The following is a 23290-nucleotide window of genomic DNA, read 5'->3' on the forward strand; positions in this document are numbered from 1 at the left end:
CACTGAACATCTAAATCATCCAACAGAACCCTCTTACTGCACCGCTCCTTTATTTTTTACCGTCTCTTCTCCAGTCAGGGCTAGAGGCGCCCTCCAGTGGCATAAACTTTGCTCAACCACCTGTACCCCGAGTCTGGGTTACGATTTTAGCACTGCGCATGTGTAATTCTCTCTTCGCAAGCCAAGGAGGTCACTGCTGCGCACGCGTCTGGGAACAAATGGGCGGGGAAGTTTCCGGAAGTCTCCCTCTGTGGAGGGGTGGGGTTGGATGCTCCGCAGTCCTCCCAGGGCCGCTCTGACCAGCTGCTCTGCGACTTCTCGCCTCCTCTCCATCTTTCCTCCCACAGCGGCCGCTCGGCCCCCGCCCCCTCGTTCTCCCGGCGGGTCTTCCCAGGCCGCTCTGGCCCGAGCGTCCCCTCGTCTCTCTGATCTGGCCCATCCGGCTCCGGAGGGAGGCGCGGGTGGGTGAGCAAGGGAGTGCGTCTATGGGGTCCAGGCCCAAGCCCCTGAAGACGGGCTCCGCCCCCGACACCCGCTCGCGCCCCGCCCCTGGCTGGAGGGGTCTCTCTCGGATCTTCCGGGCTTGGCCCGGCACGACCCGCACCCTCTATGGAGGCCCCCGCCGGGCTGTAGAGCCCTTCGCCCCCTGGGGATCCACCCGTATATAAGGTCCGTTTTGGCCTGCAGCGGCCCGCCTTTATAACTGCTGGACACCGTTTATGGGGTCAGCTAGCCTATGGGGGCCCGTGACTATAAGGGACTCCCACGGTCCCTAGGGGTCGGCCTCGTCTATAACGACCCCATTTACGGGTCCTTCCATGGGTCTGTAGGACCTACTCCGCGGCTTCCAGAGCCCGTCTACAGCGGCGGTTCGCTTCGTAGGGTCTGCAACTCCTGGACCTCCCTGGTCTACAAGGCCATGTCCCGTCTATAGAGGTCACATTTGCAGGGCCTCACGCCGCGTGGAGGGTCCTCTCCCGGTCTTTAAGGCCTGTCCCGTCTGTAAGAGTGCGGGAGGCGGCGATGGCCCTGGGCCTGGCTCTGGCCGTGGCGCTGGCTCTATCTTTGGCCCTGCTGGGGCCTCTGATACCTGGGGCCCAGGCAGGGGACTGCAAGGGGCAGCGGCAAGTGCTGCGGGAGGCGCCGGGCTTCGTGACGGATGGTGCGGGCAACTACAGCGTCAATGGCAATTGCGAGTGGCTCATCGAGGGTGAGTGGGGCCGCGTGGATCACACACCCACCCATTCGCTGATTCATTCATTTGGGCACTCATTAATCCCACTCACCGAATTCCCACACCCCGGTTCTGGTCCAGGCCCTTTGCTCTGAAATGCAGCCAACCTGGGCCCTGTCCTGGAAGTCCTTGAAGTCTGGTGGGGGAGTTGCACCCAGGCCCAGATGGACAATTACAAGCCAAGAGCATCAATGAGAGATACTCTGAATGATTGTTAGCAACTCAGGCTCTGAGCCCAACCACCTGCTTCAAATTTGGGTTCCACTTCTCACTAGCTTTGTGATTTGGGCAGGCAGCTTCTTTTCTCTGAGGTCCAGCTCCCTCTCCTCCCAAGTAGGGTTCATACTAGTATTGACCTCATAGGGTTGTTGGAATTCAATGAGAACACCATTTAACATGCCTGGCACATAGTATGTACACGGTAAATGGTATTAGGATTATACTGTTGTTATTTTTAAAGTAATTCAATAAAGGCATTTTTTTCAGTCATTCATGTGCCAGACATTATATTTGTTACTGAGACATAACAGAGACCAAGGCAACCCTAGCAATCCATGATGACTTGGGGCTTAGAATCCAGTGGGGAAGACAAACACATGAATAGAGAGTGACAACCTAGAGTGGTTGGGACTGTGATGGAGGAACCCCAGGGGCCTGTGGGAGCCAGAGGAAGTACCTGGCCTGGGGGCTGGGAGAAGAGAGAGGGCTTCATGGGGGAGGAGATGTCTGAGCTGAGACCCAAAGGACCAATGGCAATTAACCGGGAGGAAGAGTAAGAGCATTCCAGAGGGAACAGCCTATGCAAAGGCCCCATCCTTACCCTTATGGGCTCCTAGTCCAGTGGGGGAAGCAAACCCACCCCCAAGGAGTGGGAAGCCCAGAAGACGTCTGATTTAGCCTGGCCTGGAGCTAAGACCAAAGGCATGTGAAAGAGGGAACAGAAGGGCCCCCCAGGCCAGGAGAATAGCCCATGCAAAGGCCTGGCAGCAGGAGGGATGATGCTTTTGAGGACACAGAATACAAGAAGACAAACAGTGAACCAGAGGGTGGAGGACTGATTTTGACCTGTATCCTGAGGGCACTAAGGAGGTGGAAGAGAAGTCCCAAGGCAGTGCCTGGAGAAGTCCAGGAAGGCTTCTCTGTAGCGGACGTAGGAGCTGGTGTCCAGGGAGTGGTAGGAGTCCCCCAGAGGAGGTTCTGGGCAAAGGCCAGAGGCGTGATGTCCCAGATCAGGCATGGTCTCCCTTTACAGGCTGCAGACCTTGGTCTTTATCTGAGGACACTGGGGAGTGTGGGAGGGTTTTGAACAGGGAAGGACATGATCCTGACTTAAGTTTTAGGTCTCTGTGGCTATTGTATGGTGTATGGATGAAGCATGTTTCTTGGGGATGAGTGTGTCTGTCCCCAGCTTGGGGGCCATTCCTGTCTGAGGGTGTAGGTAAGCATAGAATGGGAAGTATGGGTATGCGTTTGATGTATACATCATTCTCTGGCCTTAAAGAGCCCAGCCTTGTTGGGGATGGTAAGGCTGGATGCAGACGTTCATTCTACAGTATGCTCAGGCTATGTCTAGAAGGAGGTAGAGGGGTTGGGTAGATGGGCAGAGGGGGATGAAAGAATACTGGGGGTCACATAGGAGGGGCCATTGTAATAGGGTTCTGAAGCATGCGTAGGAGTTTGCTGGGTGAGAAAAAGGAACAGCTTCTATGAAGATAAAAGAGAGGCTGGTGTGTCTCAGGAGCCATGTCTAGGTTTTTCTGGTCTGATTGGACTGCTGGCTGAGAGGTGCGGAGGGCGCCACAAGCAGGGGAAGAAAGGCCTTGAATGTCATGCTGAGCAACTTGGCTTTTTCTCTTGGCATTGATGGGGAGCCACAGAATGATTGTGGGGGGTGGCCTGGAGACTTGGTGTGCTAGTCTTGCTGGAGAGGAGGAGGTAGAGAGGGCTGAGAGCACTGAGAGGTGTTTGGGAAGTTTCACCAGTGAGATTTGGGGACCACCTGGCTGGATGTTGGGATAGGGAGGAGTCTAGGTGACTTCCAGATCCTCCTTGATCTCCCATGCTTCCCAATGCTTATTACCTTTGAGAACAAACACGTTCCCCCATGTTTTAAAAAATAAGCAGCTGACCTACTTCCTTTTGTACCACATCCACACTTTATTGTAACCAATCCTGATAACATCCTCATGAATAAAAAGGCATTCTGCTTTTGGAAACCGGGGGTTGGGGTGCCTGGGTGGCACAGCTGGTTAAGCGTCCGACTCTTGGTTTCGGCTCAGGTTGTGATCTCAGAGTTGTGAGATCGAGCCCCGAGTCAGGCTCCTCGCTCAGTTCAGCGTGGCATCTACTTGGGTTTCTCTCTCCCTCTCCCTGTGCCCCTCCCCCCACACTCTCCCCACCCCCATGCGCTCTCTCTTTCTCTCTCTCTCTCGCAAATAAATAAATAAATATTTAAAAAGAAAATGAAAAGCAGGGAGTTTTGGGGTTGGATCCCTGTCCAGAAGGGCATGGGCGTTGAGCCTCTGTTGGGTGGAAGCAGGAGATCTTGAACTTAGGGAGGAACTTGGGGAAAGCAGATGGTGAGCTGGCTTCCAGCATGCCCTTGACAAAGATGTACTTGTTGTGATTCTGGGAACTGAGCTTTATATTTTGGTTGAGGCTGGCAAGATTCTGGGAGGTGTTGTTGCCTGGTCTGGCGAAATGGTTCTTCTTCCTTCCCCAGACCATGGTTTGGGGTCTGTGTGATGTTCTCAGGGGCTCTGGCCAGAGCCCGAGGGAAGGCTGCCAACTTCAGTATTCTTTCTTTTGTGCATTTCTTCATTCCTTGCTCAGTGCCAGGCCCTGTGCTGGTTAATGTCAGGGAGGGACCCCAAGATGAGTTAGGCCTAGACCCTGCCCTGTGGGCCTCCTTGGCTGCAGAGGAGACAGACCCAGACACAGATGATCCTGGTGCAGAGGAATGAAGGTTATAAAATCTAAAAAAAAAAAAAAAAAAGCCCTCCATGGCTCCCTGCCATTCCCAGTATGCAGGGGAGCGTGCTGAGGGGCATGGGGGAAGGGGCTGGCCCAGGGTCCCCCAGCAGGTCAGGAGCAGAGCTGGAACCCAGGTCTAGTTTCCGAGCCCCTAGTGTGAGATGTGGGATGAGGGTTACGGAGGAGGGCTGGGCCTCTCCCGTGGTCGTAGCTGGATATCAGCTGGGCCTGCAGTCATCTGAACACTCACCTGAGCCAGACGTCCGCGAAAGCTCCCTAACGGGGCTGGCGGTTGCTGCTGGCCGTGGGCTGGAAGCTCAGCTGGGGCTGTCAGCTGGGACGCCGACACGTGGCCCCCGCCATGTGGCTTTGGCTTTTCATAGCTTGACAGCTGTGTTCTGAGAAGGAGCATTCTATGATGTCCAGGTAGAAGCTGTGAGGCTTCTCTGATCTAGCTGTGCAGGGGCCAGAATGTCTGCGTTGCTGGCTTGTATGGGTCATGCTAGTCTTTCTGAGGGTCTTCCCTGATACAAGGGGCAAGGAACCAGCCCTCACCTCTCGATGGGAGGAGTGGCCAAGAAGTTTGAATCCACCTTAGTACCGTTATAACTCCACTTTCCAGATGAAGAAGCAGATCCAGAGAGGTTAGGGGACATGCCCAAGGCCACACGGCTAGTAGCTAGTAAATGGCAGAGCCAAGATGTCAGCCCAGGCAGTCTGGCTCAAGTCTGTGCCTTTAGCTACTACAATAAACTGAGCCTTGGGGTGGGGGTGGGGGGCAAGAGGAGCTGTGGTACTCCAAGGTTTGGCCCATTCCGGGGGAAGAAACTGGCCTCCTCCCTTGGAGCTCTGATCAGCCTGCAACAGGTGACCGTCCCAGAGGCCCTTTTCCGTCTGGGAGTATGCTTCTCTGCTCAGGTCTGGACCCTGCCCCTCAGGCTTAATGTCTGAGGCTCAGGAAAAAAGGAGAACAGCTCTGTGTGATCCCTGGGGTGGGGTCCTTTCTGGGGCACTTCAGCTTTCCCATCTGAATGGTGGGAGGTGTTCAGCCTGGTCTCAGGAGTCCTTTCCAGGGCTGACACTGTAATTCCTTCTCTGGCCCTGTCCCTCTGGCTGTCACAGCTCTGACCTCCCTGGGCCATTGAGACCAGGGGCCCCTCGAAGGCAGGGCTCGGGTCTGACTCATGTTTGGGCCTCCCACATCACCAGGCAGGCCTTGGTATTTTGGGGTGAGGTACGTGGAGGCACAGGGAGAGGGTCCACATCTGAGCCCAGCCCCCCTGCTCTCGCTGCCCAGCCCCAAGCCCCCAGCACCGGATCCTGCTGGACTTCCTTTTCCTGGACACGGAGTGCACTTACGACTACCTGTTCGTGTATGATGGGGACTCTCCCCGAGGGCCCCTGCTTGCCAGTCTGAGTGGGAGCACTCGGCCTGCACCCATCGAGGCCTCCTCAGGCAAGGTTGGTGGGGCCGGACTGTGGGGGGGAGCTGGGCTGTTGGGGGGCCAGGTGTGCGGGGATAGACTGTGGGGCTCTGGCTGGAGGTCCAGGTGGAGTTTGGAGGAGTGGGGGGGCGTCGATACACAGAAGGAAACGAAAGAGGGGGCGGGGCAGAGAGACTGAAGGAGAGACTTCACGTCTGACTGATGGAAAGATACAAGGACAAAGAAGGGTGGAGAGAGACCAAGAAAGGAGGTGGGGACGCCCAGGGTGGGGTGGGGACAGCAGCTGCCCACCCTCCCAGTCCAGTCCCCCGAGTCCCCGGAGCCGCGCCCATCTCATGCCTGCAGATGCTGCTGCACCTCTTCAGCGATGCCAACTACAACCTGCTGGGCTTCAACGCGTCCTTCCGCTTCTCCCTGTGCCCCGGGGGCTGCGGCAGCCACGGGCAGTGCCGGGCCCCCGGGGAGTGCGCCTGCGAGCGTGGCTGGGGGGGCCCCGACTGCAGCCTGCAGGAGTGTCCCACCTACTGCGGCAGCCATGGCACCTGCGCCTCGGTGAGCCTGTCCCCAGCTGTGTCATGTCCCTGTGTCTCCCCCCCCCCCCCCCGGTCTGTGACCACAGCTACCGCTCCATCTGCCCCTGCCCCACTCCCGCCCGGGACCCTGCTGTCACCCTGTCACCCACAGTGACACTCCCCTCTCCTCCCAGACCCTGCCCCCGCCTGCCCTCCAGCCCCACCCCACCTTCATCTGCGGCCCCTCCTCTGCCTGAGCCCACTCCCCTCCTGCCTCTCGCCTGCATCTGGCCTGTAAACCCACCTGCCTTCCGCTTGCCGGCCCGACTCCATCCTCCCACCCAGCCGCTTTGTCTGGCCCTGACTTCGGACTGCTGACCACTGACCTTGGGCCTCAGCCCCGCACATCCAGCTTCGGGACTGGGTCACGTCTTGAGCCCTCCTGCCTTCACCTCCCCAGGCTGAGGTCGTCCGGCCCAGGCTGACCTTGCCCTCACCGCTGTCCTTCTCCTCCGACCTCTCTTGCTGTCTGTCCTCGTTTTCCTCTCCGGGCCCTTCTGTCTTTCCCTTTTTTGGTTGGGCTGTCTGCTTTTTTCTTTTCTTTTCTTTTTTTTTTTTTAAAGATTTTATTTCTTTATTTGACAGAGAGAGACACAGCGAGAGAGGGAACACAAGCAGGGGGAGTGGGAGAGGGAGAAGCAGGCTTCCCGCGGAGCAGGGAGCCCGATGCGGGGCTCGATCCCAGGACCCTGGGATCACGACCTGAGCTGAAGGCAGTCGCTTAACCAACTGAGCCACCCAGACACCCTAGCTGTTTGCTTTTTTCTACCTCTCTGCTTCTCTCTGGTTGTGTCTCTGTGTCCCTTTCTTCCTTCGTCTGTTGGCCTGTGTCCTTCCTGGCTGTTATTCCATCTCTCCTTTCCCATCCATCTTTTTCCTTCTCCCTTTCTGCCCTGTGTGTCTCACTCTGGCTTCATCTCTCCTCCCCCTTTCTCTCTTTTTTTTCTCTCTCCATCCCTACCTTTGTGTGCCTGTCCCCCTCCAGCCCCTGGGACCGTGCCGCTGTGAGCCTGGCTTCCTGGGACACGCCTGTGACCTGCACCTGTGGGAGAACCAGGGGGCCGGCTGGTGGCACAATGTGAGTGCCGGGGACCCTGCCTTCTCGGCCCGGATCGGGGCGGCCGGTGCCTTCCTGTCCCCGCCGGGGCTACTGGCCGTTTTTGGAGGTGAGCCGATGGGGTGTGCGTCTGGGGTCTGGTGGCTTGGCAGTTTGTGGCCAGGGCTTGAGCCATCTGTCCCTCCACAGGCCAGGACCTCAACAGCGCCCTGGGGGACCTGGTCCTATACAACTTCTCTGCCAACACCTGGGAGCGCTGGGACCTGAGTCCTACCCCGGTACGAATCCTCCCCAACGCCCCCGCACTGCTCAGAGGCGCCTGTCCACTCCGGCAGACCCAGCCAGGGCCCCCTGGAGCGACCCTACCACCCCGTACGCCCCCAGCCCTGCCGCTTGATATGGGCCCACCTCCTCCTCCTGGTGCTGCTTTTCTACCTCTGATTTTCTTTTTGCTTCCTCTATCTCCATTTTTGCATCTTATCCTTCTGTGGATCTCCTGTCCCTTTCTCTTGGTTTCTCTCTCCATTTTTGTCTCTGCCTGTTGGTCTTCTGCTCTCTCTTGGTCTCTGTGTCTCCCCTCCGGGCTGTCTGTCTCTCCCTCTGCTTTTCTCTGCCACCTCCCCTATCCCTGCCCCCCTGCCTCCTCCGCCTCCTTTTTTTTTTTTTTTTTTTATTTTTTTTTTTTTCGCCTGTGTTTGTCTTGCTGGGTCTGTCTTCCTTTTTTTCTTCGTGTATCTCTGTCTGGCTTTCTCCGTGTCTCTCTCTGGCTGGCTTTCATGTCACTCTGTGTCACCATCCTGTCTCCCTGTCTCTTACCCACAGGCTGCCCGGCACTCCCACGTGGCTGTGGCCTGGGCCGGCTCCCTGGTGATCATGGGTGGCGAGCTGGCCGATGGCTCCCTCACCAGCGATGTGTGGGCCTTCAGCCCGCTGGGCGGGGGCCACTGGGAGCTCCTTGCGCCACCTGCCTCGGGTTCCTCGGGGCCACCAGGCCTGGCAGGTCACGCGGCCGCCCTGGTGGACGACGTCTGGCTCTATGTGTCTGGCGGCCGCACCCAGCACGACCTCTTCTCCTCCGGCCTCTTCCGTTTCCGCCTCGATGGCTCCAGCGGAGGCTACTGGGAGCAGGTGATTCCAGCAGGTGGGCGACCCCCTGCCGCCACCGGCCACTCCATGGTGTTCCATGCACCCTCACGCACCCTGCTGGTTCACGGTGGACACCGGCCCTCCACTGCCCGGTGAGTGATCTCCTGCAGGGCCAAGCGTGGCCCAGGCCCCTGGGTCTTCAGTCTTTAGTGGTCTTCGTCCACTGATGGACTTCTGCAGTCATCCGCCCTCCTTCCTTAGGTCATTCACTAGTTCATTCGTTCTCTTATTTGCTCATCCACTCACTGACTCTCTAACCTTTCCTTCACTCTCTTGGCCACTTACTTCCCATGCGCTCTCGCCTGTCTGTCTACTCAGCCACACCCTGCTTGATGGCCAGCCCTGGCTAGATGATGCATGGAACCCAGGGATGAGCCACTGGGAGGCAGGTGGGGACATAAACCCCATCACGCCGGCCTCACCCTGACTGATCACACGACTCTTGAGAGCCCAGAGGAAGGAGAGAAGCCTTTCCTGCCCTGAGCCCCTCCTCTGCCCCTCCCGATAGGTTTTCTGTGCGGGTGAACTCCACCGACCTCTTCCACGTGGATCGGCGCGTGTGGACCACCCTGAAAGGCCGGGATGGGCTTCAGGGCCCACGGGAGAGAGCCTTCCACACAGCCAGTGTCCTGGGCAACTACATGGTGGTCTATGGTGAGGAGGCTCCCTGATCCCGCCTGCCTGCCTGCCTGCCTTCTAGGGCCCCAGGCCCACACTGAGCTGAGGCTCCCTGCCTGGGTGTCCCCACCTCTGCCAGGCTTGCCAGCTGTGCCCCTTTCCTCCTTTCCAGGGGGCAACGTGCACACCCATTACCAGGAGGAAAAGTGCTATGAAGATGGTCTTTTCTTCTACCACCTCGGCTGCCATCAGTGGGTATCGGGGGCTGAGCTTGCCCCCCCAGGAACCCCTGAGGGTGAGTGGCCCCTCTGTTTTCCTGAGAGGCTCCTGAGAGTCACACTTCCCTGACAGTGAATCTGGGCTTTAGGCAGGAGCCACGTTGGTCCTCATAGGGTGAGCCAGATGTCCTGTTAGAGCTGGCCTCCAGAGGTGAGCCTGTGCGGGGAGGCAGGGCGGGGTCGCTGTTGCCATGGAGATGGGAGGCAGGTCCAGCAGCCCTGGTCTAGGCTCCAGTCCAGATTTTGCCAGTTTCCAGATGCCCCAGGGAACGACCTACATGTGACCTTTTCAGGGTCATAGAGTGGGCAAGTGGCAGAACCAGGATGGCCAGGCCCCAAGCAACCATCTGTACAAAAATATTGTTTAATCTCTCTGTGCCTCAACTTGCCCGTCTGTAAAACGGGGATGACAGTAATACTTAAACCACTGGGCTGTTGTGAGAGTCGATTGAGATGGTGCAAAGAATGAAGACCTCCTAGCCAAGGGCTCAGTATGTTGACTTTTTGATAGTGTCAGCATCCTGCCCCAGGGACCGAGGGCTTGCCTGGATGGCAGTGTGGAGAAACCTTTCAAACTCATTAAGTCAGACTGCTTGGAGAATCAGAAGGAAGCCACGGGCCCTCTGCTCAGAAAGACACTGGTACACACAAACTGGGCCTATCATTTCAGGGGGCTGTGGACTTCCAGGAGGCCCATCTCTTCTCCCCGCCCCACTGGACAGAAGAGCGAAGACAGAGAACAGGCATAAGGAAGGGACATTGACATTTAAGGGGTAGGCTGGGCGAAGGGTTCCCCATGGAACCCTGTTTGACCATCAGGCATAAAGCCTTGGCCTGGCATTTGAGGCTCTTCTGCCTGTCCCTATTTCTCCTTTAGGCCAGAGTGTGAGGTTTCTGGAGGCCTCTTCCTCTGTAGTTTGTGAGTCCCCAGGCCAAGTCCCATGTGCTTACAGAGCATATGGGGCGGTAAGAGGGTGAGGGGTCACCAGTCACTGAGCACTTACCCATCAGTCAGTACTCTTGGTTCTGGGCGACAGGATCCAACCCAACCAGCTTGAGCGAAACCGAGTTCTTTTTTTTTTTTTCCAAGATTTTATTTATTTATTTGACAGAGAGAGACACAGCAAGAGAGGGAACACAAACAGGGGGAGAGGGAGAGGGAGAAGCAGGCTTCCCGCCGAGCAGGGAGCCCAATGCGGGGCTCGATCCCAGGATCCTGGGACCATGACCTGAGCCGAAGGCAGATGCTTAACGACTGAGCCACCCAGGTGCCCCACAAAACCGAGTTCTTGGCTCACTTGAGTGACAACTGGCTTCAGGCTGGCCCAGGTGTGGGCGCTCACATGATGGCATCAGCTAGTTCTCATTCAAGTTCGCTTTAGTCTGTGGCAGATTTGTCTTTTGCAAATGGTCACCAGCAGCCCTGGGCCTATATCCTACCCCTTTAAAATGCCCAGAGGGAGGAAGCACATGCCTTTTTCCCAAAAATCATAGGAATCGGGTCCTGTTCCTGAACGAGTCACTGACCTGACAGGTCTGGGCTCAGCTCAGCTTGAGCCTGTGGACTGTAGTGGGAGAGGGTGGAGTTCCAGAGGAAAATCAGAGGCTGTCCCCAGAAGGGAGGCTGGTGTACAGACAAAACCAGGTGAGAGCCAGGCGGCCTGCCTCATGGCTCCCCGAGGGCAGGAAGATGGTCCATTTATTGAGGAGGAAACCAAGATTCAGAGAAGTTGAGTCTCTTTCCCAAGGCCACACAACTACTCAGAACCCAAGTAAATGGTAAACCTAGGAATCAAAGCCAGGTTTTTCTCACCCCGAAGATCATGCTCTTTTTTTTTTTTTTTAAGATTTTATTTGTTTATTTGAGAGAGAGAGAGAGCACGAGCAGGGTGGGGGGCAGAGGGAGAAGCAGGCGCCCTGCTGATCAGAGAGCCCGATGTGGGGCTCGATCCCAGGACTCCGGGATCATGACCCGAGCTGAAGGCAGACGCTTAACCAACTGAGCCACCCAGGCGCCCCATCATGCTCTGTCTTTTTTTTTTTTTAAGATTTATTTATTTATTTATTCGACAGAGACAGAGAGAGCAGGAACACAAGCAGGGGGAGTGGGAGAGGGAGAAGCAGGCTTCCCGCGGAGCAGGGAGCCTGACGTGGGGCTCGATCCCAGGACCCCGGGATCATGACCTGAGCCGAAGGCAGACGCTTAACGACTGAGCCACCCAGGCACCCCCGTGCTCTGTCTTTTAAAGGTGGTTCGGGCAGTGGTGTGGGAGCTCTGGCAAGTGCAGGGCCAGGCAGGCTAGGAGGGTTTCCTTGGGTGCGTTCAGTTGAAGCAGGAAGTAGGAGGCTGGACTTGAGGCATAGGAGAGTCAGGATAGGCCTCTGGGCAAGGGAGTCGTGAGCATAGGAGGGGAGACTCATTGGAGTCTCATGTCCTTGGGTTGGGGGGTGTCTGTATTCTCCTAGGCCGAGCAGCGCCTCCCAGTGGCCGATACTCACATGTGGCGGCTGTGCTTGGTGGCAGTGTCCTGTTGGTGGCTGGGGGGTACAGTGGCCGACCCCGTGGGGACTTGATGGCCTACAAGGTGCCTCCCTTTGTGTTCCAGGCGCCTGCTCCGGACGTGAGCACTGGGGTGATAGGGAGAGGGTGGCTGGGGAGGAGGTAGCATGGTTCCCATGGAGGCGGGAGCAAGTTGGGGCGGGTCCCTGGGGGAAGGACTGGGGGTCCCTAGGGATATGAGGGGAGGGCAGTTGGTCCCTAGGTTCAAGCGGGGAGGACTGGAGGTCCCTGGGGCTGAGGGCAGAGTGGATAGGGGTCCTTAAGGTGTCGAGCAGTTGAGGGTCCCTGGGATCATAAAGTGGTGGGCATGAGGGAACAGGCTCCAGGTCTGAGGACCGCCCCCCCCATCTCCCTGCAGTACCACTTAGACTATTGCTCCATGTACACCGACCATAGCGTCTGCTCGCGAGACCCCGAATGCAGTTGGTGTCAGGGAGCCTGCCAAGCCGCGCCACCTCCTGGGACTCCCTCTGGTGCCGTGAGTGACTGTCCTAGCGCTCTGTCTCCTAGCACATGTCTCCCTCTGTCGAAACTAAGTAGAGAAGGACCTCCTCCCACTTGGGAGACTTGTTTTCACACCGAAGATTGGCTCTCCTGCCCGCTGACCCCTCTGAACCTCTGACCCCTCCCGATCCTTTTGAACTTACAACCCTGTCCCCAGACCCCCTGGCTCCTGTCCTCTTGATCTTCCTCATTCCAACTGGCTTTCAGTTCCCTTCTCCGATTTCCTGACACTTTCCACCCTGTGACTCCCGAATCTACAGCATTTCCCAGGTCCGTTGCGCCCCTGTGGACAGTAACCTCTGTCCCTTCCCCTCCCTGCAGTGTCCAGCTGCCAGCTGCCTGGGACTGGGCCGCCTTCTGGGTGACTGCCAGGCCTGCCTGGCCTTCAGCAGCCCCACAGCTCCTCCCCGGGGGCCCGGCACCCTGGGCTGGTGTGTGCATAATGAGAGCTGCCTCCCCCGGCCTGGTGAGTGTGCAGGGGCGGTGTGGGAGGGGGCAGCGCAGCACCCCGCGCTGACCTCTCTTCCCCCCACCCTCCTGTCCTCACAGAGCAGGCCCGCTGCCGAGGGGAGCAGATCTCGGGCACCGTGGGCTGGTGGGGGCCTGCGCCTGTCTTTGTCACATCCCTGGAGGCCTGCGTCACCCAGAGCTTCCTGCCTGGCCTGCACCTGCTCACTTTCCAGCAGCCGCCCAATGCCTCCCAGCCCGACAAGGTGGGAGCCAGGGGATGGGGCCTGGTGTGTGGTCCCAGGGTTTTCATTTTTCAAATGGTTCTATACCACTCTTGTGGTTGCCTAATAAGCCTTTACAGTCAAGAGTCTGAGTTTACTTATTGACCTCTAAAGATTTTTTTTTTTAAATTTTATCTGAGAGAGAGAGAGAGAGAGAGCACATGGGGGGGGGGGGGAGGGTCAGCGGGAGAAGCAAACTCCCTGCTGAGCAGGGAGCCCGATGCGGGACTCGATCCCGGGACTCCAGGATCATGACCTGAGCCGAAGGCAGTCGCTCAACCAACTGAGCCACCCAGGCGCCCGACCTCTAAAGATTTTTTTAAATTGTGCTAAAACACACATCATGTAAAATTTACCATCAGAGATGTGAAGCACGTTTACAACATTGCACAACCATCACCACCTAGTTCCAGATTATTGCACAACCACCACTACCTAGTTCCAGAGTACCACCTAGTTCCAGAAAGACACTCCAGATCCATTAAGTAATCCCTCTCTGTTCCCCCTCTCCCTTTGGCCCCTGGCAACCACTAACCTTTTAGTGGTTAGTGGTTGGCAATCTGCTAACTCTGGATTTGCCAATTCTGGGTATGTCATATAAATGGAATCCTATATGTTGTATTTTGTGTGCAGCTTTTTTCACCTAGAGTAATGTTTTCAAGGTCCATCCATGTTGTAGCACGTCTTAGAACTTCATTCCTTTTTATGGCTGAGCAATATTCTCTTGTATGGCCGTGCCACATCCGTTCATCAGAGGATGGACATTCAGGGTGTTGATACTTACTGGCTATCGTGAATAGTGCAGCCATGAGCATTCCCTGTATAAGCCGCTGTTTGAGTACCTATTTTCTTTTAAAAAATATTTTCTTGGGCGCCTGGGTGGCTCAGTTGGTTAAGCGACTGCCTTTGGCTCAGGTCATGATCCTGGAGTCCCCGGATCGAGTCCCGCATCGGGCTCCCTGCTCGGCGGGGAGTCTGCTTCTCCCTCTGACCCTAACCCTTCTCATGTGCTCTCTCTCATTCTCTCTCTCTCAAATAAATAAATAAAAAATCTTTAAAAAAAATTTTTTCTTTTTTTTTTCGATTGAGGCATTATTGACATACAATAATATGTTAGTTTCAAGTATATAAGGTGATGATTTGAAATGTGTATATATTGCAACAAACACCTATTTTCAACTCTCTTTGGGTATATATCTAGGAGTGGAATTGCTGGGTCATACGGTGATTGAATATTTAACTTATCGAAGAATCACCAAACTGTTTTCCACAGTGGCTTCTTATTGATTTTGATTTTTTTTTTTTAAAGATTTTATTTATTGGGGCACCTCGGTGGCTCAGTCGTTTGAGCGTCTGCCTTTGGCTCAGGTCGTGATCTCAGGGTCCTGGGATCGATCCCCACATTGGGCTCCCTGCTTGGTGGGAAGCCTGCTTCTCCCTCTCCCACTTCCCCTGTGTCTCTCTCTGTCAAATAAATAAAATCTTAAAAAAAAAAAAAAGATTTTATTTCTTTATTTGACAGAGACAGCGAGAGAGGGAACACAAGCAGGGGTTGAGTCCCACATCAGGCTCCTTGCTCAGTGGGGAGCAAGTGTGGGAAGCCCTCTCAGTGTGGGAAGCTGTCCCAGCACCGCCCCCCCATTCGGCGCCACCCTAACTCTTCCCAGAAGATCAATTGGGATTTCTTTTTTTTTTTTTTTTAAGATTTTATTTATTTGACAGAGAGAGACACAGTAAGAGAGGGAACACAAGCAGGGGGAGTGGGAGAGGGAGAAGCAGGCTTCCCATGGAGCAGGGAGCCCGATGTGGGGCTCGATCCCAGGACCCTGGGACCATGACCTGAGCCAAAGGCAGACGCTTAACGACTAAGCCACCCAGGCGCCCCTCAATTGGGATTTCTTACGTATCCTTGCAGGTCTACCCATTCACACACATGTAAATGTGACATTTAATTATTTTCTTTCTTGCACAAAAAGTAATATTCCAGTCACACTACACTGCCACTTTTATTTCTTAATATATCCTAGCAAGCTTCTTAGAACTTAGGAAATACCCTCTTTTTTTTTTTTTTTTTAATAGTTTTGTAATATTCCATTTAGATTCTAGGGCCGTGGTGCTATAGTTTATTTAGGTAGTCTCCCGTTGACGAATACTTGGGTTATTCCATTCTTTTGCAATTACAAAACACACGCTAATAAATCATGTAGCATGTCTGTCACTTTGAATGTTGGATCTGGACTCCCTGTTTTTTTTCTTTAAACTCGTGTATTGGTTTATTATATAACCGAGAACACGTTACATAGGGTGTGGTCCAGAAGGGTCGTGAGCAAAGGAGCTCTGTCCCCGAAGAGCTGGGATGTGACCCCTGCTGGCACGGGGCTGTGTTCACTAACTTGGAAATTTCTCCGAACCCTGTAGTTCAGGGACTTTCTTAAAAAGTGTGGACTCTTAAGGCTTCGGTGGAAAGTGGAAGGGTGGGATGTCAGAGAAGAAGTTCCCAAAAGGTCTGGGGTCCTGGAGTTTCATGAGAGAGGTGCTGAGTGGGGACCGGCACCCTGCTGTCTATTGTTGGAGTCCCAATGCAGAGTGCCCCTGGCCTCGGTGCTCGTTTGATGAAAGAGGGAAGGAGGTTGGGGTACCTGATCTTTTCTAGCTCTGGTGTTTGCCTGAGGGGTGGGGCCACTGTGGGGCCATGCACAGAAGCGCTCACGCATACCCTTCTCCGTGGCTTGCCCAGGTCTTGATTGTCCGCAGTACGACCATCACTCTGACGCCCAGCCCGGAGACCGATGTGTCCCTGGTCTACCGTGGCTTCATCCACCCACTACTGCCTGGAGGGCCCGGAGGGGCGGGGGCTGAGGATGTAGCTGTGTGGGCCCGGGCCCAGCGTCTACATGTCCTAGCCCGGATGGCCCGGGGCCCTGACACGGAGAACATGGTGAGGGTGCCTGAACACACAGGGGGCTGTTAGTTATAAATGTGGCGGCTGGGGTGTATGGTGTGGGGGGAGGACTGGGGAGAAATCAGAGGCACGGGATAGATCCTTAGTGGAGGGAGGGTCCTGGGGTTTTCAGTTATGAATGGAATTGGGGGGGAATTTTGAAGAAGGTGGGGAGGGTCTGAGTTACCAAGTCAAACTCCCCCTGAGGAGGAGGTGGGTGGTGGGGGGGGGGTTGTTGAGGGTTCTCAGAGGTTCTTGGGGTCTAAGGAACTCTGAGGCCCTCTTCCTCTTCCCAGGACAGAGGTCAGTGCTAGGTGGGTTTGGGGCTCTTGGAGGTTTCAGGGGTTGGGGCGGCTGGAACGTTCTGAGGCCCCTGTCTGTCCTTCACCCGTACCCAGGAGGAGGTGGGGCGCTGGGTGGCTCAGCAGGAGAAGGAGACGAGGCGGCTACAGCGCCCAGGGTCTGCTCGCCTCTTCCCACTGCCTGGCCGGGGCCACAAGTATGCGGTGGAGATCCAGGGCCAGCTCAATGGCTCGGCGGGCCCTGGGCACAGCGAACTTACGCTGCTGTGGGACCGGACTGGCGTGCCAGGTGGCAGCGTGAGTACCCAGGCCCTGGCCTCAGATGCCCGGAGCTTTCCGAACCCCAGACCACAAATTCTAACTCTCTTGACCTGACCTCTCCCTACCCCCCCCCCCGACTCTTGAACTCTCGGCCTCACCTTGAGCCCTCCAGACCCCAACCTTGACCCCCAGACTCTGACCTGATCTCACATTCTGACCCCCTGCCTACATCTCTGACTTCTCCTGCTCTGGCCTGACTTCTGCCCTCTGTATTTGGCTCTCTCATCTCTAGATGCTCTCAAGCCCCGATCCCCTTTTGTCTGCTCCTCCTAAATCCCGGCTTTCCACATACTTGGATTCTTAACCTTGTCTCCAAACACGTCTCTAGCGCCAAACCCTGACCCCTACCCCCAACCTCGACTCCTGCCCTGGGACTTGGCTCGTGGACCCCCGGCCCTTACGTGAGCCCTTCCCCCAGGAGATCTCCTTCTTCTTCCTGGAGCCCTACCGCTCTTCAGCTTGCTCCTCCTACTCCTCCTGCCTGGGCTGCTTGGCCGACCAGGGCTGCGGCTGGTGCCTGACCAGCGCCACCTGCCACCTGCGCCAGGGCGGGGCCCACTGTGGGGCCGACGGGGCTGGCGGGTCCCTGCTGGTGCTGGTGCCTGCCCTCTGCCCGCTCTGTGAGGAACACCGCGACTGTCACGCCTGCACCCAGGTGCCTGCCAAGCCACAGAGGGGAGGTCTCAAGATCAAGGCAGCCGGATCAGGCAACTGGGAAAGGGGGAGGCCCCCTGGAGTTGGCACGGGCATCCGAGGGGTCCCCTGGGTGCAGTCGGGGGAGACAGGTGGGGCCATTGTCCTTGATCTGCAGGTGAGAGCCAGGTGGGGAGCAGGGCTCCTGGCAGTCAGGACTCTCCCTGTTGTAAGGGCCAGAAAACCCAACTTAGTACCTCTTTACCAGAGGGACATTTATGGGCTCCAGCACTGGAGCCCGGGAAGAGGTCTTTAGGCTTGTTGTTTAGACCGTGTGATCAGGCGTCCACCCCCCTCCATCTCATACCCTCGCTTCCCTGGAGGTTCATTCCTTGGGAGTGGCAAGGGAGCCACGAGGGCTCCAGACTTTCATCCCCCCCCCCACGCAGCCCCCCAAGTCCCAAGTGGAAGAGAGCACCTTTCTGTCCCCACCCCACTCTCACCCCCAGTTCAACAGAAGTCCTAGAAGCACGTTTCGTTGGCTCTGGTTGGGTCTTGTGCTGACTCTCAGAGCCATCTGCGAGGCTAGGGGGTAGAGAGTGTGGCCCCTTGCCCACCTCTGGAGCTTAAGGATCCACCAGTCCCAACCGGACCAGACATAGGGGTTCTTTTGCCCCAAAAGGGAGTGGGTGCTGGGAAGGCGGATCCCATGGATTCCATTGGCTGGAGGAGAAAGTCTAGAGAGGCAGGCAGCTAGGGAGGGAGGGGGGCTTGGAGGGGTGGTCTATGGGGTGGGGCAGGTGAGGGAGGCAGCTACTTGTGGAGCCCAAGGTAGAGGGCCATCTGGGCTCTTACTCCTTCTTTAATTCCCCAGGACCCCTTCTGCGAGTGGCATCAGAGCTCCAGCCGCAAAGGGGACGCCGCGTGCAGCCGGCGGGGCCGGAGTCGGGGTGCCCTGAAGAGCCCAGACGAGTGTCCCCCACTCTGCAGCCAGTGAGCCGCCTGGGCCCAGGGGGAGGGGATGTAGGGGGCGTGTGGGGGCCGCTGCACGGTCTGACCCTGTCCCTGCTCCCCGCCGCCAGGCGCCTGACCTGTGACGACTGCCTGGCCAACTCCAGCCAGTGTGCCTGGTGCCAGTCCACGCACACCTGCTTCCTGTTCGCGGCCTACCTGGCCCGCTACCCGCACGGGGGCTGCCGCGGCTGGGACGACAGGTGCGGTCTGGGCATCGGGGCGGGGCCCACAGAGGGGAGGGCGCGGACACCCCCACCCACGCCTGTCGCCCTGCAGCGTGCACTCGGAGCCTCGGTGCCGGAGCTGTGACCGCTTCCTGACCTGCCACGAGTGTCTGCAGAGCCACGAGTGCGGCTGGTGTGGCAATGAGGACAACCCCACGCTGGGCCGGTGCGGCCGGGACCGCGGGGCCGCGAGGCCAGAGGGCGGGCGGGGTGGGGGGCTCTCGCCTGCCCTGATTCTAACGGCGGATTGTCTCTCTGTGTTTCTTCCCCTCCCCTCTCGGTTTCCCTCTCTCCTCCATCTCCACCCTCTCCCGCTCTCTGTGACTGGTTTCTCCTCATCTTTGCTTCTTGTCTTTCTGTTTCCGTCTTTCCTTCTCTCTCCCTTCACCATTTCCCTGTGTGTCTCCGGTCTGACTCCTCTGGGTTTCTGTCTCTCCTTCATTTCTCCTTGTGTCCTTTTCTCCGTGTTCATATTTCCGTTTCTCTCTTTCCCATCGGCCCCTCTCTCCCTGTTTCCATCTTGGTCTCTCGTTTCTTTATCATCTCCCCCTTCCCACCCCTCCTCCCTCTCCCGCCCCCCCCCAGGTGCCTCCAGGGGGACTTCTCGGGGCCGCTGGGTGGGGGGAACTGCTCCCTGTGGGTGGGGGAGGGCCTGGGGCTGTCTGTGGCCCTCCCCGCCCGCTGGGCTTATGCCCGCTGTCCCGACGTGGATGAGTGTCGCCTGGGCCTGGCGCGGTGCCACCTGCGGGCAACCTGCCTGAACACACCCCTCAGCTACGAGTGTCATTGCCAGCGAGGCTACCAGGGCGATGGCATCACGTACTGCAACCGCACGTGAGCGGGGCTCGGTTTCCATGGAGATGTCGCCCGGGGCTGGGGCACGTGGAGATGGAGGGAGGAAGCCGTGGCAGTGCTGGGTGCCTCCCGGGAACCAGCATCCCCAGTGAGCCTGGGGTTTTTACCTTGCAGGGTAGGCCCTCGTTAGAGTGACAGGGTCCCCAGGTAACACTAGTTACTGTGGAGACGGGTCACCCCTGGACTGCGGACCATAGTCCTCAGTGTTGCCATGGAGACGGAGGAGGACCCAGTTGAAAGGGGTTTTCACAGAGAGCAGATCACCAGTGGTGATATGTGGTTACCATAGAGACAGGAATTACCACGTGTGGGGGGGTTACCTTGGAGACAGGGCCGCCCACAGAGTCCAGGAGGAGGCACCGGCAGTGGCCGGGGATGGCGTTGCCGTGGAGACAAGGCGGTGGACTGGGGCGGGAGGGGGGGTGTGCCTTGGGGGCTCCGGGCCCCGCCCAGCCCTTCCCCACCCCCGCCACGCCCTCAGGTGCCTGGAAGACTGTGGCCACGGTGTGTGCAGCGGTCCCCCTGACTTCACCTGTGTGTGTGACCTGGGCTGGACGTCTGACCTGCCCCCGCCCACGCCCGCCCCGGGACCCCCGGCGCCCCGCTGCTCCCGGGACTGTGGCTGCAACTTCCACAGCCACTGCCGCAGGCGGGGGCCTGGCTTCTGTGATGAGTGCCAGGGTGAGCGGCCTCAGGGACCCTCCCCGGGGCTCCAGTGTCCTTCCTCTGCCTGGGCGTCTGGGTCCCCTCGCCCAGCTAGGGGTCCCTGCCCCATGGCCCGCTCCCGACCCCACACGGTTTCAGTGCCACCCATCTCTTTGGCGGGGGCTCGCAGTGCCTCCCCGGTCTGGGTTCCCCCGGTCACCTGCCTCTGGAGCAGCTACGTGGGGCCAGGGATCAGCTGAGCGTTGTGGGGCTCCTCCTGCCCTTGCCCTGACTCCGTGTCCTGTCTGCCGCGGCCTCCACAGACTGGACGTGGGGGGAGCGCTGCGAGCGGTGCCGGCCCGGCAGCTTTGGCAACGCCACCGGCTCAGGCGGCTGCCGGCCCTGCCAGTGCAACGGGCACGGGGACCCGCGCCGTGGCCACTGTGACAACCTCAGCGGGCTCTGCTTCTGCCAGGACCACACTGAAGGTGCCCACTGCCAGCTCTGCTCCCCTGGCTACTACGGGGACCCCCGGTGAGCCAGGGTCCCACCGGGAGGGCCAGGGCGGGTTAGGGACCGGATGGGACGGGGTGGGACCCGGTCTGACGCTCTTGCTCTCTCCTTCATCTCCCCAGGGCCAGTGGCTCCTGTTTCCGGGAGTGTGGGGGCCGCACCCTCCTCACCAACGTGTCCTCAGTGGCGCTGGGCTCACGCCGGGTAGGGGGGCCGCTGCCTCCAGGGGGTGGGGCAGCGAGAGCCGGGCCGGGCCTGTCCTACTGTGTGTGGGTTGTCTCGGCCACTGAGGTGCTACAGCCCTGTGCCCCCGGGACCCTCTGTCCCCCGCTCACCCTCACCTTCTCCCCCGACAGCAGCACCCCCTGCACGGTGAGTACCCAGGGCGCCAGAGTTCAGGCCCGTGTCTCCCCCAACCCAATCTGAATCCGCAGACAGACCCTGACCCCACGTTCCTGTTCCTTTATCCTTCAAACCCTAAGCTCTCTTCCTCAGACCGCAGACCTTCATTCCGAAGCCCCCCAGACCCTCTCATTCCCCCGATCACCTCCTATTTCCTGGGCTCCCCACTCCCCGGCCCAGGCATGGTTAATATTTGTACTTTGTGTGCCAGCTCCGACCAGTAGGTAGTGGCCACCAGGAGCTGTGTATTGAGAAAGAGGCTCTGTGCAAGAGTGCCTGATCCATGAGCCATGTCTGCTGTGCGCACAGGAGGGGAGTGCTGGCCACAGTTTGTCCAGAGTCTCCCGGGCTCAGATTGCCCTCCCCTCTTGAGCTCCTCCTCCTCCCAGACCTCCCACGTCCCTCTTTCTCACCCTTACCATCCGTCCCCTGATCCTTCACTCTGCATCCTCTGCCTCCAGCTGAGCTACGTCCTGGCCTTTGATGGATTCCCGCGCTTCTTGGACACTGGTGTCGTCCAGTCGGACCGCAGCCTCATCGCTGCGTTCTGCGGCCAGCGGCGGGACAGGCCCCTCACTGTGCAGGCCCTGTCTGGTACGGGGACTGGGCAAAGTGGGACCCTGGCCGAGGCTTTGTAGCCCTTGCCCCTTACGCTGTCCCTCCCCCCCGGTGGGGGGGCTGAAGACCCAGCCCGACTCTGCCCCTGACGTGCCAGCTGATGCCATCCCTTGTCACGTCTGGGCCTCCGTTTCCTCAGTTGAGGGGCTGATAGAGAGGTTTGCCCTGGCTGAGCGGCCTCTCTGGAGAGCAGGGCCGAGTGGGACAAGTCTCTGGGGGACACGGAATGTGGCTGGTGTGGAGGCCCCCTGCCCATCTCCTCAGCCTGGTGGTTCTCCACCAGGGGGGTTTTGCCCCTTGGGCCCTCTGGCTCTGTCCTGAGTGGCCCTGGCATGTCACGGGTGGGGGCCAGAGATGCCGTTCTGCATTCTGCAGTGCACCGGACACCCCACAGCCAAGGCCCTGTTACATCGGCAGTGCTGAGAGTTTGGGAACCAGCTCTGTCTGATCGAGTAGCACTAAAAATAATTTGTCACCTGTGGCAGTTGAAAGACCCTAGTTTGAACCGTCGTAGATCGGCGAGATCTCCAAGGCTGGGAGAGAGAGGGCGGAGGGGTAGTTGGCCGGCTGGGGATTGCACACAAGCCCAAACCCTTCCCCAGGGAGCAGCTAGAACCGAGGGGCCTCGATTTCATTTCACTCAGCCGTTGTGTACCGAGCACCTTCAGTGAGCCACGCCTGAGCTGGGTGCTGGGGATCCAGCAGGGAGCAAGGGCACGCAGGCCCTGCCTTCAGGGGGCAGGGGTACAAACAGCACTGAACAAATTGTGGTCAGAATAGTGACACCTTTGCCAAGGGGCAGAGGAAGTGGGAAGGAGCGGGCACCTGGCCTGTCTGGGGAGTTGGGGAGGGCTTCTTTGCCGAGGTGAGATTTCACTGGAGGCGTGAAGGGGACGGTGTGGGCGAGGGAGGAGGGCGACTTCTCCAGGCCAGAAGAGCAGCAGGTACCCAGGCCCTGAGAGGCCCGAAGGGGGCCTGCGGTGCTGGAGTGCTTAGGGCTGGGACAGTGGGAGGCCTTGAGGTCAGAGGGCCTACGGCCGCTCCCCACACCCGCCCGCTTTAACATAATTTTATTGAGGCACTGTTTACATATCCTATGTCTAATCCCTGCCCCCCCCCAATCGATTTTGTAAGGAGACCCGGTTTTATGTCAGAGCTGTAGGGAGCTGTGCGGGGTTTGGAGCTTGCCAGTGATGGGACTGGGATCGGAATTTGACGGGTTGGATGCGGGGGAGGGTGTGCAGCGTGCAGGAGAACAGTGAAGCATGGCAGTGAGTGATCACAAATGATAAGGAGTGCCTTGTCGCCCTGCCCAGTGACACCGGATTTTCTCTAACCCTGGGGGTAGAGTAATGTCCTGGAGCCCCGCCCGGCCACGAGCCTCTGGCCCTCTCCCCTCACAGGGCTGCTGGTGCTGCACTGGGAGGCCAATGGCTCCTCGTCATGGGGCTTCAATGCTTCAGTGGGCTCTGCCCGCTGCGGGTCGGGGGGCCCCGGGAGCTGCCCGGTCCCCCAGGAGTGTGTGCCCCAGGATGGAGCCGCAGGTGCTGGACTCTGCCGATGTCCCCAGGGCTGGGCTGGCCCCCACTGCCGCATGGCTCTGTGTCCTGAGAACTGTAACGCTCACAGCGGGGCAGGGACTTGTAACCAGGTATATGGGGGGACGGGCAAGCCACATGGGACAGGGGTGGTGATCTGGCTTCC

At 58.2% G+C, this 23290-nt stretch overlaps 1 protein-coding gene across 1 annotated transcript in view; it reads left to right on the forward strand.

Moving 5' to 3' along the window:
* Nucleotides 1-983: 983 nt before the first annotated feature.
* The window catches only part of MEGF8 (multiple EGF like domains 8), a 37503-nt gene continuing 15196 nt past the window's right edge, over nucleotides 984-23290 (forward strand). The window contains 24 exon segments of the mRNA XM_044921983.1: nucleotides 984-1210; nucleotides 5505-5668; nucleotides 5998-6204; nucleotides 7210-7390; nucleotides 7471-7559; nucleotides 8104-8519; nucleotides 8936-9081; nucleotides 9218-9340; nucleotides 11790-11944; nucleotides 12242-12361; nucleotides 12709-12853; nucleotides 12937-13100; nucleotides 15856-16056; nucleotides 16458-16658; nucleotides 17101-17337; nucleotides 18190-18308; nucleotides 18398-18529; nucleotides 18606-18719; nucleotides 19139-19387; nucleotides 19890-20089; nucleotides 20377-20587; nucleotides 20689-20938; nucleotides 21430-21562; nucleotides 22990-23237. Of these exon segments, the coding sequence (XP_044777918.1) occupies nucleotides 1024-1210; nucleotides 5505-5668; nucleotides 5998-6204; nucleotides 7210-7390; nucleotides 7471-7559; nucleotides 8104-8519; nucleotides 8936-9081; nucleotides 9218-9340; nucleotides 11790-11944; nucleotides 12242-12361; nucleotides 12709-12853; nucleotides 12937-13100; nucleotides 15856-16056; nucleotides 16458-16658; nucleotides 17101-17337; nucleotides 18190-18308; nucleotides 18398-18529; nucleotides 18606-18719; nucleotides 19139-19387; nucleotides 19890-20089; nucleotides 20377-20587; nucleotides 20689-20938; nucleotides 21430-21562; nucleotides 22990-23237 (4392 nt within the window). The 5' untranslated portion in view covers nucleotides 984-1023.

This window comes from Neomonachus schauinslandi, chromosome 16, assembly GCF_002201575.2.
Source record: "Neomonachus schauinslandi chromosome 16, ASM220157v2, whole genome shotgun sequence".
NCBI classification, from domain to species: Eukaryota; Metazoa; Chordata; class Mammalia; order Carnivora; family Phocidae; genus Neomonachus; species Neomonachus schauinslandi.